Below are 16,316 nucleotides of genomic sequence, written 5' to 3'. Positions count from 1 at the left end.
ATGACGTTTATTTGTTCTCTGTGTTTGTGTGGGCTCCCTTCGGATACTTTGATTTCCTACCATGTTGCTGTGACACCCCAGGGGTCTGGTTGCCACAGTAATAGAGATATTATGTCTGAGAGCAAGTGGGAGGTTTCTCTGGTCAGGAGCCCTAAGCATGCAACACGGCCCACCCAGACCTGGGAGGGGAGGAATCTGCCCTTATAAACTGGGTCTGGGGCGGGATTAGTGAGTGAAGCTGGAGACAGAGCCTGCAGAACAAGCAGAGGAGTCAGAGCCTGGAGTGAAGTTCCAGACACAGGGAAAGCAAGAACAGGAGCTCTGTAGGAGCAGAGGCAGAAGGCCAGGGGCTGTGAGCAGAGATATAGCTCGCCCTGGCTGAGGACACTAAAACCGAACACAGGAGTCCGAGGCTGTGGGGACTGATCTATACCCAGCAGCAGAAACCAGCCGGCAGGGAATTCCAGGTCCTCTGGCCATAGAAGCCCGGAGGCTCAGTCACAAAGAAGGGACCAGCGCCGCCATCCAGGAGCGGAGGCTAACAGAAGGCCCCAAGTCACCAGCCATACGGGTGAGCACCACACGGTATACTCAGGGACGTGGGCTACTTGTAACCGCTGACAGCAAGGTAGCCAGGAAGAGTGCAGATAAACGGGGAGGCCTACAACTCCACCTGGCCAGGGGAACTCCTGCTTGCTCGCAGACTGACCAGGCCCCTTATACTAGCCAGTACTCCCGGGAGGGTCTGCCTTGTACCATCAGTAAAGACCCTGAACTGCACCTCACGTCTCTGTGATTCCTTGCCGCACCAGCACCATTAGCACTGGGACCCTCACACCATCACTCCCATCATCTCTCACATTAGCTGCCCTGAGGCAATACTTCTCCCGTGGGGAGTTATCCCATACTCGGCTGCGCAAACAACATCAGCCTCAGCGGTCGGCAGCGCAGCGGCGGTCCCCACTGACCGCAATCCACGGGTGGCGTAGTCGGACATTTGCTATACATTAAGACTGCCACTGGTTTGACCACCCTGGGCACGGATCGGGTCACCGCCACACGGAGACTACAACCCCCAGCATTCTACAACAGGCCCGGTTCCGGGTTCCCCTGCACAACACAGGCCCAGGGGGCGCGTCATTGCAAAAATATATCCTATATAACAGTTCACTTAAGTTTCTATAAAATTGACCTGTGTGGGTCATAAACAGAGAAAACAGATTGCGATTAGAGATGACCGAATCTCTCAAAATTTGTTTCAGGCAGATTTGATTTTGTCTGAATAAAATTGTTTCAACTTGAAAGTTCCCGGATTGCTGTGAAAAGATTTTATCATGCTCTCTAGCCTCTCCAGACTCTAAAGTTTTATAAATAGAGGGGAGTAAAGGGGTTAATACATGATAAAATATATTATACTCACCTGTATTAGGCTCTCACTTGTCCTTCCACTGCCGCTGCTCCCCGACCCTCAACAATGGTCTTCAGTTCTTTCAACGCTGAGGCCTTTGGCAGTCATTTGGGGGGTGCAGGTGCATAATTAACTTCACATGTGTCCAGGTTCTGAAATAGTGATGGGTGCAAAGGTTCAACAGAAACCAACGCTATTTGGAGAGGAATTTGGAGCCAACTAGAGATAGGGGTATCGATTCACAGGACTCAGGTCCATCAACCAGGTTAGTAATCGATGACCGCTGGACATAAGATGTGCGAATCTCCTTACCTCCTGGAATTCCGGCTCCTCTTTTTGATTGACCTGGCTCCTTGCAAATCAAAAGAGGACCTGGGAATGCCAGGAGTTAATGATATTTTCATATCTCCCATCCAACAGTCACAGATTACTGAAGTGGCCAATGGACAGGAGTCTTACAAATCAATTTTCCTATGTCTAAAGCCAACTACTTGTCACTAGGGTCTATTTCTTATGGGGTGATTACAAATTACCTATTATATCTTACTGATGATATAACCTATATGTACAATGATCTAAAGAAATGTTTTACTGCATCTAGATGTAGATGTGTACATGTTCTGTAAAGATGGAGGGTAGGCTCTATGGTGGGCCCCAGGAATATAATTTTTTTTTTAACTGCCTTTGGCTCCATCTCGACCCATGATGACTTGATGGATGAATGATCTATAGGAAGATTGATGTTGTGCAAGCCTAGATAGGTCCATCAGATTCACCTATGCCATTATCTTGATAGTATCAAGCCATCGGGTTGTTGGTCTTCCTCGACGCTTTGTTTCTTCTATTCTTCTGAACATGATGTCCTTCTCCAGTGATTGCTCTTTTTGTATGTTGTGTCCAAAGTAGGCAAGTCGTATCTTGGTGATCCTTGCTTTGAGTGACATGTCTGGCTTGATTTGTTCAAAAATTGATTTGTTTGTTGTTCTTGCCATCCTTGGTATTGATAACTTCCTTCTCCAGCCCCACATTTTGAAAGCGTCGGTTCTTCTTTTGTCTTGTCTCTTTATCATCCAGGTTTCACATCTGTATGTTACTACAGAAAAGACCAGACTATGTACGAGCTGTATCTTCATTTCCAGTGAAATGTTCCTCAATTTGAAGAACTTGTCCAGTGACTTCATTGTTGATTTGCTCATAGCTATTCTCCTATTGACTTTCGGTGTCGTCACTGAATCTTGAGTGATCATCGAATGCTGAATTATGTGCTCCATAGTTTGTCTCCTTATGTTACCATTCTCTGTTTTAGCTTTTGCTGGGCACTGTCAGACATGGAGGATTTTCTGGTATTGTCAGCGCACAATGTGGTTTATTCACTTTTGGGTGGTTTCCTGTGACTTGGACATTAGTCCAAATGGTTATTCTATTATAATCCGAGCAGTCATACACTTTAATGTCTCTGTACAGAATGATAAAGCTCAGCTTTATTACTTGCCCTGTATGTCATGAAAAACATAGGTTTATGGGATAAGGCTATGTAAATACAATCCCAGATTTAGTTTTGTGTGGCCTCAGATCAGCATTATAATTTTAATAATTACTTACTGTCAGTCTAGGAAAACAGATATAATGAAGTTCTGCCTGCGAGGATTTACAATCTAATTCTGCTGTCTGAGGTGCGAGGAGATGAAGTGACTTGCCTGCGGTCAGAGGGAGCTTATACCCGGCTTCTACGCAGGAATCCTCGCTTTCACAGCTGAATGACAAATGAATTGAATGGTGACGGCGAAAGGAAATCATTGACCAGTTTGTCTTCTGTTTTCTTGCAGCGTGTCGGCCTGGATTCTACAAGGCATTTGCTGGAAATATCAAGTGTTCCAAGTGTCCTCCACATAGTTTCACATATGTAGAGTCCACAACAGTCTGCCAGTGTGAGAAAGGCTACTTCAGAGCGGAAAAAGACCCACCCGCCATGGCATGCACAAGTAAGTCATTATTATATGTGGGGTAAAGTTGAAGGTTATGTCCACATTTACAACCAATTTTCTTTTATAATATTTTTGATATTTTGTGACTTTGGGAAACTCCTGTCTCCTGGCTGTAGTTTGATTTAAACATTAAAACTGGGCATTACTCGCCCTCCCTGGGTCCGAAGATTAATCTCCACCACAGCTCACGGTGTCTGTTGTCTGCAGACCTGACGTCATGTTGAGAGATAACTTACATGTATTCCAGCTCACCATTGATGTTGTTAACCCAATCTGTTCGGGGCTTGGACACTGGCTCTGCCATGGCCTTGACAATTGCGTATTAAAAGAAGAACTCCAGCTCTACTAACAGGTTCTTCTTTATTCAAACAAAAGTTCATACAGAGAACATAGGAGAGTGTGAAGGCAAATAGATAAGTGCTGGCATTGCTCAGACATCTACGCATGGCAGGTGCTGTGCACTGTGGTCATTTGTCGTGGTGGTTTTGTCGTGCTTTTTCAAGCAGATTCCAGGTGTCGTGTGCACATTCCCTTATCTGGGGCTCAGATTCTTTTTACTATATGTTTGAAATAAAAGGTGGCAGAAATGCTAATTGATGAAATCAAAACTGCTGAGAACACCCACTATCACTGTGTATGCTTTGTATGTACTTGGACTATCCTGCAGAACAGTATATAGATTTACTTTGTGCTTCCTATTAAGGTGTTTAAACCCTTCTGTACATAGAAAAGACTTTAAAGCTTTACAAAATTTTCAAGCCTTCTTCGTCTACTATAAGACCAGTGACACTCAGCAACGAGTTTACCAGAAATATCTCATCCCTTCAGGAGAGACTTAGATTCCTTATTAAAGCACAATAACATATAAAGATGACTTTTGTAAATGTATGAAAATGCTTGGTTGTATGTTAAGCCATTCTGATCGTCAAACAAGAAGCAAGTTTCCACATTTAGGTCAGGTTAACCCTTCATTTATGAAATTTTACCTTTCTGTGGAGCGCCAAGAGAAAACGGGAATAGCCTTTCACCTATGCACACCACTCCCCCCTCTACCTTGTTTGATTTAGGTCTTTTTTCACCCCAACTGTGTGACTATGTAAAATTCAATCTCAATAATAACAATGTGTGTTTGAGGAGCTGGCCTTGTTCTAAAGACTATTGAGCCAATGAACGTAGAGCTGAGTCCATGGTTCTAAGGGATGCAGACTTTTTCCTACGCGGAGCACCGGTTCCGTTGATCTTATTATTGTGTTTTATAAGAGATTTTCTTGCTGTGTTTTATTAATGTTCTGCTTGCTTGTCAGTTTATGTGAACTAATTTCACTTGTAAAGTGTTCAGCTTCAGGAATCAATGTTTCCATTCAGTGACAGTAAGCATAGGAAGATATGTTGTTTGTAACTTATGTCTACATATGGCCAGACAAGAGATTGCTAAAGGTAAATGTAAATTCCAGTAATCTCATTAGTATCTCAGGAGCCTCAAGCCATTGTTCTAACAGCCACTAGTTCCATTGTGGGGATGGAGAATGTAGAACCCCCGGAGCTGTCACCAAAGGGGGTCTCACATGCAATTCCAGGTGAAGGGCTGCTGGAATATTTTTCATTCTTTCAGCTGAAAGCAAATGTTTAAAGGGGAGGGTGTGAACACTTCGGCCCATTTAGGGGCCTGATCCCAGGGAGGGAGGAAAAGAAGCCACGTGTTTAGTCAGGAGTTGGTGGAATGAAGTAGAAGGGAGAGGATCTAGGCTGAGGTCCTGGAGCTCATGGATTGTTGGCCTATGGAGTATGGAGATCAGTTGCCAACTGGGATGGATAAACAGGCTACAGTTGTGGGATCTGTTGTCTGGATGCGATAAACTTTCTTAAGGACTGTTGCTAATGGATACCGGTGCTAGTGATCCCTGGCTGTCCTGTCTGTATACTCTTTTGCTTCCTCCCCTGCCCAGGAGATGTGGTAGGATCAGACCATGTTCCATACACGGTCAGACATCGCCATTACACAGTACACAGCAGGGGCACATTTATAAGATTATCTCAGCACAGGAACATTTTATTTAAACACATCCAATTGTGGAAATTATTATTATTCCAAGATCTATTGATTAAAATTAACTTTTGTTCATGGGAAAACCCCTTTAATGATGTTGTTGGTCTGAACTGTCAGACAAGCAGAAGCACTCAGTCCTCCCACAAGCAGGAAGGGGAAGGATACACTCCTGAAAAGACAAACCCGATAACCAGCTCACTTTAACTACAATGGAGATGACTTTATGCATGCCTGGAGTGCGAAGAGCCAAAAAAGGAAATATTTCTAGTAGAAATCCTGGAGGTACAACTGGTACCGATCATACATTTATGACAAGCACATTGACGTTCTTGAAACTATTTTTTTTTACCTTTTTTTTTTACTTGTTTCCTGAGCACTTTTTGACATTTTTACAGTTAATGTTATTTTACCATCTTTTTATCTTTTTTGAGGTTTCTTACTGCCATTTTACAGATTTTTTTTTTTACTTCATTTAACAATGCAGAAACCATTAGCGTTTTTTGAAGCAAAATCACTGGAAAATGCACAAAAATCCTCCCAGGCATCTTTTTAGCATTCCCATTGACTTCTCTTACAAACTATAGAGCTTCTAAAGAGTGGAAAATGCCTGCAGGTCTCTTCTTTTAACCAGTTGGCATCTTTAGTATGTTTGGACACTTGAAGTGGTTAAAGGAAACTCAAAAAAACTGGACATATGAACAGTAAGGTGTATATCAATGCATATGTTCATTGTCTTCAGTGTTTTCAGAGAGCTTTATCATGTGGATTTCGGATTGGACCCACCTGAAAAAGACATTGTGTGCACATACCTTTACTATTCAAATGGTGGACCTAAGAAAAGCTTCATGACAAACATTTAAAAGGGTTGAGGTGGATCCGCTAAGGCTCTGGTCTGAGTAGGCACACGGACACAAGCATTGGTGCAGTTTCCAGAGAACATGTGGAATCGTGGAGACTAGGACTAAGTGGAAACTCAGGAGCAGATGTAAAAATGGAGTGGAACTCAGCAGGGATGGATGCAAGTTAAAACACAGTAGAACAGTTAATGGAGCTCAAACAAACAAGGAACACTAAAGACAAAATCCCAAGACACAGGTGTGTGTACTTGGGCCCTAAATAGGTCTAAGGAGGTGATGTGACTGATCCACTCTGGGTAACCTGCAGAGCACAACAGAGCGATACAGACCCAAGAGAAGGAGCCAAGGCCGGATACCCAGGACAGGTGTGTAACAGTACCCCCCAATGATAGCAGAGAAAGGATGCTTAGTATAATATCTCTTGAGCTGCACAGGAGCATCTATGTCATCTTTAGGCACCCTGCATTTCTCCTCAGGATCACGAGTCATTTCACAGTCCAGAACTTGGTATATTTCATACTCCGTGATTGGATCAGAAGCAGTAACTGTTTTGACTGTAGAAGAGGACCTGTTGAGGGCCAGAGGATGACCTGCGTATGGAGAATTGGAAAACAAAAAGGGTAAAACCAAGGATACATTCAGGTTTAGCTACATAATCCCTGCGGTTCTTTTTGGCTCCATGATTGGAGAAGACATTTGCAGAGCCTTTTGGCCAGAGAGAAGTCCATAAAATTCTTTGCTGCATCGGAATCAATAAGCACTTGTCCGGTGAACACAGAGGAACTGAAGGAAACGGATATATGCATGAGTAGTTTATCTTTAGTGGAGGAAAAAGTTAATCCTAGGGCGATATCACCCTCCTTGCCTAGGGTCTGAAGTTCTTCCCTTTTGGCCTTCAGTTTGAAACAATTTGTGTGATAATGATCCCCATTCGCCACAATACAGAGTCCGCCAGTATTGCGACGGGACCTTTCAGTTGAAGATAATCTGTTCCGGCTGATCTCAATGGGTTGTGGTTCAGCCGTTCTGGGAGGAGATTTTAAAGACGTTTCAGAATTGTGACGCACTGGAATTAAGCGTTTTTAACAAGGGAGGATGGAAAATCTCTACCAGCGAGTTCATCTTTGATCCAACTGGGTAAGCCAGCATAGAAGACAGTGAGGAGAGAGTTCTTCTTCCAGGCCAATTCAGCAGACAAGGTGAGGAACTGGATTGCAAAATTTCCCACACAGCTAGTCCCTTTTCTGAGCTTCAATATGGAATCATCTGTGGAGTGGACAAGAACAAGTTTGTAAAATGCTTTACAGAAGGCAGACATGAAAGATGGTTGGGAATGTATCATTGGGTCAACTTGCTCCCACAATTGCACAGCACACACCAAAGCATATCCAGACCATAAAAAAAATATATGCCACTTTGGACCAGTCAGAAAAAAATGACTGAGGACACAACTCAAAGTGTACAGTGCATTGGTTCACAAAACCCTGGTAGGCCTTAGGACCACCATTAAAAGGTGCAGGAGTAGGCTAATGTGGAGATGTCTCCCAGACAGAGGGTTGAAGGTGAGTAATAGGCTGTAGCAGGTGTTGAGGAGCTGTTGGAGAAACTACAAGAATCTGGTACAATGGGTCCTTATGGCAAGTTGCACCACCAGTGCTGACAGAATGGCCACATCCCATGGCAAGAGTGTTCTGGCTGCTGTACCTTTTTGATCCATGGTATTGGGATTTTGGAAGCCCTCCCCAGATAAGGTGGATCCGCTTAGCCTCTGGTCCAGGTGGACACAAGGACCGCAGGTGTTGGTTCAGCTTCCAGAGGACATGTGGAATCGTGGGGACTAAGACTAACTGGAAACTAAGGAGCAGATGGACAGATGGAGTGGAACCCAGCAGGAATGGATGTGAGTTAAAACACAGTAGTACAGATAATGGAGCATACCAAACAAAGAACACACCCAAGACACAGGTTTGTATGTCAATGGGCCTAAAATAGGACTAGGGAGATGATGTCATTGATCCACGCTGGGCAACCTGCAAGCCAACATGGATCACGACAGAGAACAGCGGACTCAGGAGAAGGGAGCGGGACCTGGTATACTGGAGACAGGGATGTAACACGTTTGACTAAAAGACAAGCAAAAACTAAAAGACAAGTGTAACGGGTCTGGGAGGTGGAACCTCTGGGCTACTATACAAGGGAGCGGTCCTTGTAAGGGAGCGGGTGGCGACCAGGCAGGCAGTCACAGCAGGTGACCGGGACAGTCTCTGGGTGTACGGGCAGGAGGTCACGGCAAGTGATCAGGGCAGTCTCTGGAAGAACGGGCTGGAGGTCACGGCAAGTGACCGGGGCAGTCTCTGGAAGAACGGGCTGGAGGTCACGGCAAGTGACCGGGGCAGTCTCTAGGTAAAGGGTAGGTACGACCTGTGATGGCTGAACCTCCAGGTAGGCTAGCAAGGCAGATGGAGGATGTGTGCTCCCAGGTGAGCAAGCGAGAGTCTCTGGAATAGCAGGTGGTCACAGCACGTGACGGCGGAGCCTCCAGGTAGGCAAGCAGGCAGGTAGCGGAGAAGCGCTCCCAGGTGAGCGGGCAAGAGTCTCTGGAATAGCTGGTGGTCCCAGCACGTGACAGCGGAACCCCCGGGCAGGCAAGCAGGCAGGTAGCGGAGAAGCGCTCCCAGGTGAGCGGGCAAGCTGGTCCATAGACAGACTGACCGGAGTTGTAAGGCAGACCGTCGGACCTCAGGCAAGCAGGCAGGTAGCTGATGTGCGCTCCCAGGTGAGCGGGCAAGTTGGTCCTTAGACAGACTGACCGGAGTTGTAAGGCAGACCGTCGGACCTCAGGCAGGCAGGCAGGTAACAGGAAATCAGGCAGGATTAGGACAGCAAGCTGGCAGGAATCTGGCAGGTAACTGGCAGGTAACTGGCAACGGGACCTGAGGGCTGAAGCAGAGTAGAACGGTGCAACAACATTGCTCGGGCACCTCCATTTTGGAGGAGGTGCCTTATATATGGTAAAGTCCTCCGGCCATTGGCCGGGGACTCCTTAGGACGGCGCGCGCGGCCCCTTTAAGAGGGAGGGAGGGCGCGCGCTTTAAGCACAGTGGCCGGGAAGGAGCGCGCGCTGCCAGCAGAGCGGGAGAGGGACGCCGGGCACGGAGCAGAGCGGTGAGGGGAACAGCGTCCCTGCCTAGCAGAGGGCAGGGACGCCGGCACTACAGTACCCCCCCTTTAGGCCCCCCCTTTTTTAGGCCAGATAGAAATTTAGCTAGGATGAGAGGGGCATGGATGTTCTCCCGGGGCTCCCACGTTCTCTCCTCAGGACCAAACCCCTTCCAATCTACCAGAAAAAAGGTCTTTCCTCTTACCCTTTTGGTGGCAAGAATGTTCTCTACCTCAAACTCGTCCTCAGCAGAAACCGGAGCAGGAGGCGTACCTGTAGACTTGGAAAAAGAGTTAAGCACCACGGGTTTGAGGAGAGATACATGGAAGGAGTTAGGGATCCGTAAGTTGGCCGGGAGTTTCAATTTATAGGCCACCGGGTTGATCTGACTGATGACCTCCAGAGGACCGATGAACCGAGGCCCTAACTTGTAAGAAGGTATCTTGAGTCAAACATATTTAGATGAGAGCCAGACTTTATCTCCTGGACGAAATTGTGGAGGATCCAGGCATTTTTTGTCAGCGTGTCTTTTCATACGCTCGGATGACAGAAGGAGTGCGGACCGGGTACTCTCCCATATGGAGGAAAATTTGCTAACGAGAGATTCCGCAGCCGGGTTGTCCACAGAGGTGGAGACAGGAAAAGGAATCCGAGGATGCTGACCAAAGACTACAAAAAACGGGGATTTGGAGGAGGATTCGCTCTCGTGATTATTATAAGAGAACTCGGCCCATGGTAGGAGATCCACCCAGTCAGAATGGTGGGCATTAACGAAGTGCCGGAGGTAACTGGTCAGGTTCTGATTGATCCGCTCCACTTGACCATTGGACTGTGGGTGGTAAGCGGAAGAGAAGTCCAGGGTGACGTCTAGTAGTTTACAAGTGGCTCTCCAGAAACGTGAGGTGAACTGTACCCCATGATCCGACACGATGTGGAGGGGCAGGCCATGAAGACGGAAGATGTGGCGGATAAAGTCTTTAGCCAGCTCGGGTGCAGACGGAAGGCCTGGCAGGGGAATAAAGTGAGCCATCTTGGAAAAGCGGTCAGCGACCACCCAAATGACCGTACAACCGGCAGAGACGGGGAGATCAGTTATAAAGTCCATTGCTATATGCTGCCAGGGGGCAGCGGGTACAGGAAGCGGAAGGAGGCGTCCGGCTGGCAGATGTCTCGGGACTTTGTTGCGGGCGCAGGACACACAGGCAGAAACAAAGTCTATTATGTCCTTGTGCAGGGTAGGCCACCAATAGTGCCGGGCAATAAGCTGGAGGGTCTTTTTCTGACCGGCGTGGCCAGCTAGTTTAGATGAATGGCCCCAGTGTAGGATCTTCTCCCGATCAGGTACTGAAACAAACGTCTTACCGGGAGGGAGACGATTTAGACTCACGGGAGCCACCTGCATTACTCTGGCGGGATCGATGATATGTTTAGGTTCTTCCTCGAGATCGGACACCAGAAAGGATCGGGACAAGGCGTCTGCTTTGACGTTTTTGTCAGCCGGGCGAAAATGAAGAACAAAATCAAAGCGAGCAAAAAACAAGGACCACCGGGCTTGGCGCGGGTTAAGTCTCTGGGCATGCTGGAGGTAAGCCAAGTTCTTGTGGTCAGTGTAAATTATTACCGGATGAAGAGCCCCCTCGAGTAGGTAACGCCACTCCTCCAACGCCAGCTTGATGGCCAATAACTCTCGGTCTCCTATGGAATAGTTGCGCTCAGAAGAGGAGAAGAGTTTGGAGAAGAAGCCACAAGTTACCATTCTCCCGGAAGATGATTTTTGAGTAAGTACCGCTCCGGCTCCAGAGGAGGAGGCGTCAACTTCCAGGAAGAACTGCTTGTTGCCGTCCGGGCGATGCAGCACCGGGGCGGAAGAGAAGGCCTGTTTTAGGGAAAGAAAGGCCTCCTCTGCTTCGGGCGGCCACTCTTTGGGATTAGTACCCTTACGGGTGAGCGCGGAAATTGGGGCAGTCCGGGAAGAGAAGTGCGGGATGAAGAGGCGGTAATAGTTGGCGAAGCCCAGGAACCGTTGAATAGCCTTCAACCCCTCTGGTCGGGGCCATTTCTCGATGGCAGACAGTTTCTCAGGATCCATTTGTAGGCCGGTCTGAGAGATAATGTAGCCCAGAAACGGAAGCGAGGTCTGCTCAAAGAGGCACTTCTCATATTTAGCGTAGAGATGGTTCTGCCTGAGCCTGAGCAGGACCTGACGAACATCCCTCCGGTGAGTCTGGAGATCCGGAGAGAAGACCAAGATGTCGTCCAGGTACACCACTACGCAGGAGTAGAGAAGGTCCCGGAAGATGTCATTGACCAACTCTTGAAAGACGGCAGGAGCGTTACAGAGGCCAAAGGGCATTACCAGATATTCATAGTGGCCGTCCCGGGTGTTGAATGCCGTCTTCCATTCATCCCCCTGACGGATACGAACCAGGTTGTACGCCCCACGGAGGTCCAGTTTGGTGAAGATTCTAGCCCCCCTCAGACGATCAAATAACTCCGGAATGAGCGGAAGGGGGTACTTATTCTTCACCGTGATCTGGTTAAGGCCTCTATAGTCTATACAGGGACGGAGAGAGCCGTCCTTCTTTTTGACGAAAAAGAAGCCTGCTCCCGCCGGGGAGGTAGATTTCCGGATGAATCCCCTGGCCAGATTCTCCTCAATATATTCGGACATCGACCGGGTCTCAGCAGCGGATAATGGATAAATATGCCCACGGGGAGGAGAAGTACCAGGTAACAGGTCGATAGGGCAGTCGTATGGTCTATGAGGGGGTAGTGTCTCTGCCTCCTTTTTATTAAAGACATCAGCATAAGACCAATAAGGAATCGGAAGTCCAGGTAGATTAGCTGGGGTAGGAGAAGGACGGACGGGATGAACGGGAACCAGACAGGTCTTATGGCAGCCCTGTCCCCAGCGAAGGACTTCTCCGGTCTGCCAGTCAAGAACGGGTGCATGTTTCTGGAGCCAAGGTAGGCCTAGCAAGAGGGCGTGAGAGAGTCCAGGCAGAACATGGAAGGAGATACTTTCAGAATGCAGCATTCCCACCTGCAGAGTAATGGATTCGGTGATGAGTTGGATGGGGCGTGGTAAGAGCCCCCCATCCACGGCAGCAACAGACAAGGGTACAGCCAGAGGTTTGGTGGGGATGCGGTATTTCTCTACCAGGGACTGTGAAATAAGATTCCCGGCTGCTCCAGAGTCCAGTTGGGCTAGTTCGAAATAACGGTTCTCCCCGTAGACGATTGAAACTGACAACAGCAGGGATGGAGAGGATTTATTCTTGTCTAGGTGGACCTCTCTGAGCGAACCTAGACACAGGCGTTTCCCGACCTCTCCGGGCAGGCACGGATCCGGTGCTCCTTACTGCCACAGTAGAAGCAGGTCCCCTCGGCACGGCGTAAGTCCTGACGGGTCTTGACCATCTTGGTCTGGTCGACCTGCATAGGCTCAGGAGGGTGTACCTGGTTAGAGACAGAAGGAGTGACGGGTTTCTGAAAAGTAGGAGCTAGACGTGGTAACCTCCTCTCACGGGTGACCTCTCTGGCACGCTCCTGGAACCGTAGGTCAATCCGGGTGGCAAGAGTTATTAAGTCATCGAGAGTGGTAGGAATGTCCCGACCGGCAAGTTCATCTTTAATACGGCCGGACAGACCCTCCCAGAAGACGGAAACCAGAGCGTCGTTATCCCAGGCCAGCTCCGAGGCAAGGGTACGGAACCGTATGGCATATTGGCCCACGGTGAGACTTTCCTGACGGAGGCGTAGCAACGATGATGCGGATGAGGTCTTCCGTCCCGGTTCGTCGAAGACTTTCCGGAAAGCCGTGAGAAAAGCAGGCAAGTTGGACACCAGGGGGTCTCCTCTCTCCCATAGAGGATTTAGCCAGGCCAGGGCCTCCCCGGTGAGATGGGACATGATGAATGCAATTTTGGCTCGGTCGGAGTTAAACTGGTGGGACAATAGTTCAAAGTGCAGGGTGCACTGATTTATGAAGCCCCGAGCCTGGGCTGAGTCGCCTCCGAAGCGAGGAGGTGCAGAAAGCCGAGGTCCGGGGTAGGATATCATGGTGTTAGTGGACAGCGGAGCTGCCGGATTGCGAGACATGGCACTGGCGGAGGTTGTTGGTCTAACAGTCAGAGTGTCCAGGCGAGTATTGACATTCCGCAGGTGACCCAGGATGGACTCCTGTTGGGACCTTTGACGGGACAGTTCATGACACAGGTCCGAGAGCGAGGGAGCTTGGGTGCCACCGGGTTCCATGGCCCGAGCAAATTGTAACGGGTCTGGGAGGCGGAACCTCTGGGCTACTATACAAGGGAGCGGTCCTTGTAAGGGAGCGGGTGGCGACCAGGCAGGCAGTCACAGCAGGTGACCGGGACAGTCTCTGGGTGTACGGGCAGGAGGTCACGGCAAGTGATCAGGGCAGTCTCTGGAAGAACGGGCTGGAGGTCACGGCAAGTGACCGGGGCAGTCTCTGGAAGAACGGGCTGGAGGTCACGGCAAGTGACCGGGGCAGTCTCTAGGTAAAGGGTAGGTACGACCTGTGATGGCTGAACCTCCAGGTAGGCTAGCAAGGCAGATGGAGGATGTGTGCTCCCAGGTGAGCAAGCGAGAGTCTCTGGAATAGCAGGTGGTCACAGCACGTGACGGCGGAGCCTCCAGGTAGGCAAGCAGGCAGGTAGCGGAGAAGCGCTCCCAGGTGAGCGGGCAAGAGTCTCTGGAATAGCTGGTGGTCCCAGCACGTGACAGCGGAACCCCCAGGCAGGCAAGCAGGCAGGTAGCGGAGAAGCGCTCCCAGGTGAGCGGGCAAGCTGGTCCATAGACAGACTGACCGGAGTTGTAAGGCAGACCGTCGGACCTCAGGCAAGCAGGCAGGTAGCTGATGTGCGCTCCCAGGTGAGCGGGCAAGTTGGTCCTTAGACAGACTGACCGGAGTTGTAAGGCAGACCGTCGGACCTCAGGCAGGCAGGCAGGCAGGTAACAGGAAATCAGGCAGGATTAGGACAGCAAGCTGGCAGGAATCTGGCAGGTAACTGGCAGGTAACTGGCAACGGGACCTGAGGGCTGAAGCAGAGTAGAACGGTGCAACAACATTGCTCGGGCACCTCCATTTTGGAGGAGGTGCCTTATATATGGTAAAGTCCTCCGGCCATTGGCCGGGGACTCCTTAGGACGGCGCGCGCGGCCCCTTTAAGAGGGAGGGAGGGCGCGCGCGTGCGCCCTAAGCACAGTGGCCGGGAAGGAGCGCGCGCTGCCAGCAGAGCGGGAGAGGGACGCCGGGCACGGAGCAGAGCGGTGAGGGGAACAGCGTCCCTGCCTAGCAGAGGGCAGGGACGCCGGCACTACAACAAGTAAATGAAAAATTTTGAATGTTTTTTTCAACAACTTGACAAATGAAATCTCAAGAACTTCTAGTTGCAGATGTTTTTTTTTTGTTCTAGGTGGACATGTTCTTACTGGTTTGATGTTTTGTTCTTCTGAGGAAATCTGTTACCAGCCAAAATCAATAGATTATTTTCATTTTAAATACCTTAAGCCCAACTCACTTCTCCAAACATTTGCATAAAATTTTGAGCATGTTTCATACTGAAGCTTCCTGTATTATTATCCGTCTTACGTTTCTGCAGCCTAGCTGATAAAAGAGCGATAAACGTGAATCTAAGAAATGACAGTGAAGCTTCAAAGTCAGATAGAAAACCTGTTATCTAATTAAGTATGGTATAGATATTAGATGATTGATGAGGTTCTGTAAGATCTAATACTGCAAAGAATGCAGTGCGGAAGAAATCACAGGAGGCTTTGTAGAAATAGGTCTACACATGGGTTAGGGGAGCCAGGCTTTTTTTTGTCCGGATCTTCATCTGTGCATAATTCATAAATGATAACAAAGCAATCAGGCCATATTTATAAACAGCCCAATGACACATTATGTTGTTAAATCTGAGGATTAGAATTAATTGTCCCTCTTTGTTCCAAGTTCTAAATCTTACTAAATGATTCACTGGATGTCATTACAGCTTAATATTTGCATGAAATCACAGTTTAGCCAGCATAATTTAATGGCAATTAAAAAGCTATTTAATCGTCATGCAAATTGGCATAAGGGCCCTTCAGTAAAGAGGGTATATTTTTTAAGCATTGCAGTTAAGTATTTTTTCTTGGAGGTCCCATAGTGTAATTGATAAAATTCTGCTCATTCAGAACTTGATTTTTTTTTTGCATTCATCTGTGCACAATAATAAGATGAATAAAAACAAGGACTGGACTGGTTTGTCCGCCTGGGTTTTTATCGTAACAATTCATTATTTATAATTATTTTTATTACCCCAAATTTGGAAGGGGGAAATGTGGGGTGCGTCTTATAATCCGAATATAACTTACCGGCTGCGGTGGAGCGGGGTCTCAGGGTCGCTGCTGCAGGAAACTTGTGGCAGCAGGAGTGGGACGATGCTGCGGGTTCCAAGCTGGAAGGAAGGGGTGTTTGGCAATACGGGAGCTCATTTTGTGAAAGCGTGGAGCCCCCTTGCTTTCCATGGTTTTTTATACCGCCTCTTACCAGCCTGGGTCCCTCAGCATCGCCCCACTCCTGCTTCAGTCGCCGCCGCTGCCAGTTTCCTGCAGCAGCAAATCTGCCTTCTGGGACCCCCCAGCACCGCTGCTGCCCCTCAGGTAAGCTACCGTAAAAGCAGACTATAAGACGCACCACCATTTTATTAAAAAAAAATGTTCCTATTTTCCTCTCCAAAATATGGGGTGCGTCTTATAATCCGGTGCGTTTTATAATCCACAAACTATTCAAAATGTTCTCATCTTTTTAATTGGAACTTTTCAAACAGAACAGCCCTAATTGCAAAATGTCCAA

General features: G+C 48.4%; 1 protein-coding gene across 2 annotated transcripts in view; it reads left to right on the top strand.

Annotated features, from left to right (window-relative positions):
• Positions 1 to 16,316, top strand: part of EPHA6 (EPH receptor A6) — a 1,434,803-nt gene that overhangs the window by 681,528 nt on the left and 736,959 nt on the right. For both annotated transcript variants that reach the window (XM_073668175.1, XM_073668176.1), the window contains exon 4: positions 3,235 to 3,390. In XM_073668175.1, the coding sequence (XP_073524276.1) occupies positions 3,235 to 3,390 (156 nt within the window). The remainder of the gene's footprint in view (positions 1 to 3,234; positions 3,391 to 16,316) is intronic.

The sequence above is a fragment of the Phyllobates terribilis genome, unplaced genomic scaffold, assembly GCF_046119375.1.
Source record: "Phyllobates terribilis strain yellow unplaced genomic scaffold, ASM4611937v1 Scaffold_2__4_contigs__length_985480577, whole genome shotgun sequence".
In the NCBI taxonomy this organism is placed as follows: Eukaryota; Metazoa; Chordata; class Amphibia; order Anura; family Dendrobatidae; genus Phyllobates; species Phyllobates terribilis.
Note: the sequence above shows the minus strand (reverse complement) of the source record. Positions and strands in the feature narration are given on the sequence as shown.